Source organism: Helianthus annuus, chromosome 16, assembly GCF_002127325.2.
Source record: "Helianthus annuus cultivar XRQ/B chromosome 16, HanXRQr2.0-SUNRISE, whole genome shotgun sequence".
NCBI lineage: Eukaryota > Viridiplantae > Streptophyta > Magnoliopsida > Asterales > Asteraceae > Helianthus > Helianthus annuus.
In genome coordinates, this window is record NC_035448.2 from 176,141,983 (window position 1) to 176,143,327 (window position 1,345).

General features: G+C 38.8%; 1 protein-coding gene across 1 annotated transcript; it reads left to right on the plus strand.

Annotated features, from left to right (window-relative positions):
• The first annotated feature begins 798 nt into the window (after positions 1 to 798).
• On the plus strand, positions 799 to 1,128 carry LOC110920063. The gene has a single exon (XM_022164301.1). The coding sequence runs from the start codon at positions 799 to 801 to the stop codon at positions 1,126 to 1,128; it is 330 nt and encodes a 109-aa protein (XP_022019993.1).
• The last annotated feature ends 217 nt before the right edge of the window (positions 1,129 to 1,345 follow it).

Sequence of the window (1,345 nt, forward strand, 5' to 3'; positions counted from 1 at the left end):
ACTTATCATCTTATTACTTATATACATGACATCACTAGGCTACTTTATTCCTAGTTATTTTATTTATGGGTTCACTTTTACTACTAACGGTACTTTACCCATTCCTTTATCTTAACCGGGTTCTAAATTACCAAGCCCGTTTTTTGGGGTGTTACAATCCTTGCGTCGATAATCCGATGGGGATCCAGTTCGCTGAGTCAATAATCCGATTGTATGTGTTTATTGATAAAGAGAGAGAAGACGTGTATGTTTGTTAAGAGATTGAGAGAGAGAGAGAGAGAGAGAGAGAGAGAGAGACGACGTTTGGTGGCCTGATTTGGTTGTTGTATCGGTTGGATTCGGTGGTAATGGTGGCTGAATTTGGGGTAGCGGTTGGATTCGTTGAAGAGATAGAGAGAGAACTAAGAGAAAGAGATAGGATTTTTTTTATATTTTTTTAAGAGTAAACTGCCATTTTGGTCCCTGTGGTTTGGCCAGTTTTGCCATTTTAGTCCAAATCTCAAACTTATTACATCTAGGTCCCTGTGGTTTGCATTTTGTTGCTATTTTAGTCAAAAACTCAAAATCTCTGAATTTTGACTGGTTTAATCACCCTTTTTTGTCCTTATCTGGAGGGGCAGTTTGGGCATTTAATTTTCATTAATGTAATTCAATTATTAAAAAAAACCACATAATATAAAAACCCCTTATTATCTCACACAATTACTTCATCATCTTCATCGTTCCTATCGAAACCCTAACCTAACCAGAGATCAAACCCAAAAAAAACCCTAACCCACAGGAGATCGAAGAACGACAATGGTGGTTTGCACTTGTGGAGCCTCAACGTCACTGAGAACCTCATGGACAACACAAAACCCAGGTCGTCGTTTTCACCGGTGCAACAAACCATCAAGCTGTGGATTTGTTGCTTGGGCTGAGCCACCGAAGATTGAGAATCCGGCTGTGATGATTCCTGCACTGTTGGACACCATCAAGCGGCATGAAGAGAATGCAAGACAGATGTTTGCTCGGAACATGAAGCTTGAAGAAGAAGCTAAAAAATTGGCACATGAGAAGAAGATGCTTAAAGTTATCTTAGGTTTCAGTTTTTTGTTGTTCATGTTTTACTATGTTAAGTCTGGTTAGGGTTTGACTTGTGTTTGGATTTTGTATGTTTGGTCTGTACTATCGACCTGCTAATATGGTTGGGGCTTTTTGTATGGATTTTGTAATGGAAAGTTTGGGGCTTTTTGTAATGAATCATCTAATGTGTTGTGCATCTAATTTGTTATGTCAATGTGCCGACATGTGCATCTAATTTGTTGTGCATCTAATGTCTTATGACAATGTGCCGAAATGTGCC

Excerpts from the sequence above, each read along its gene's own strand:
- LOC110920063 (XM_022164301.1), top strand. The coding sequence starts at position 799 with ATGGTGGTTTGCACTTGTGGAGCCTCAACGTCACTGAGAACCTCATGG.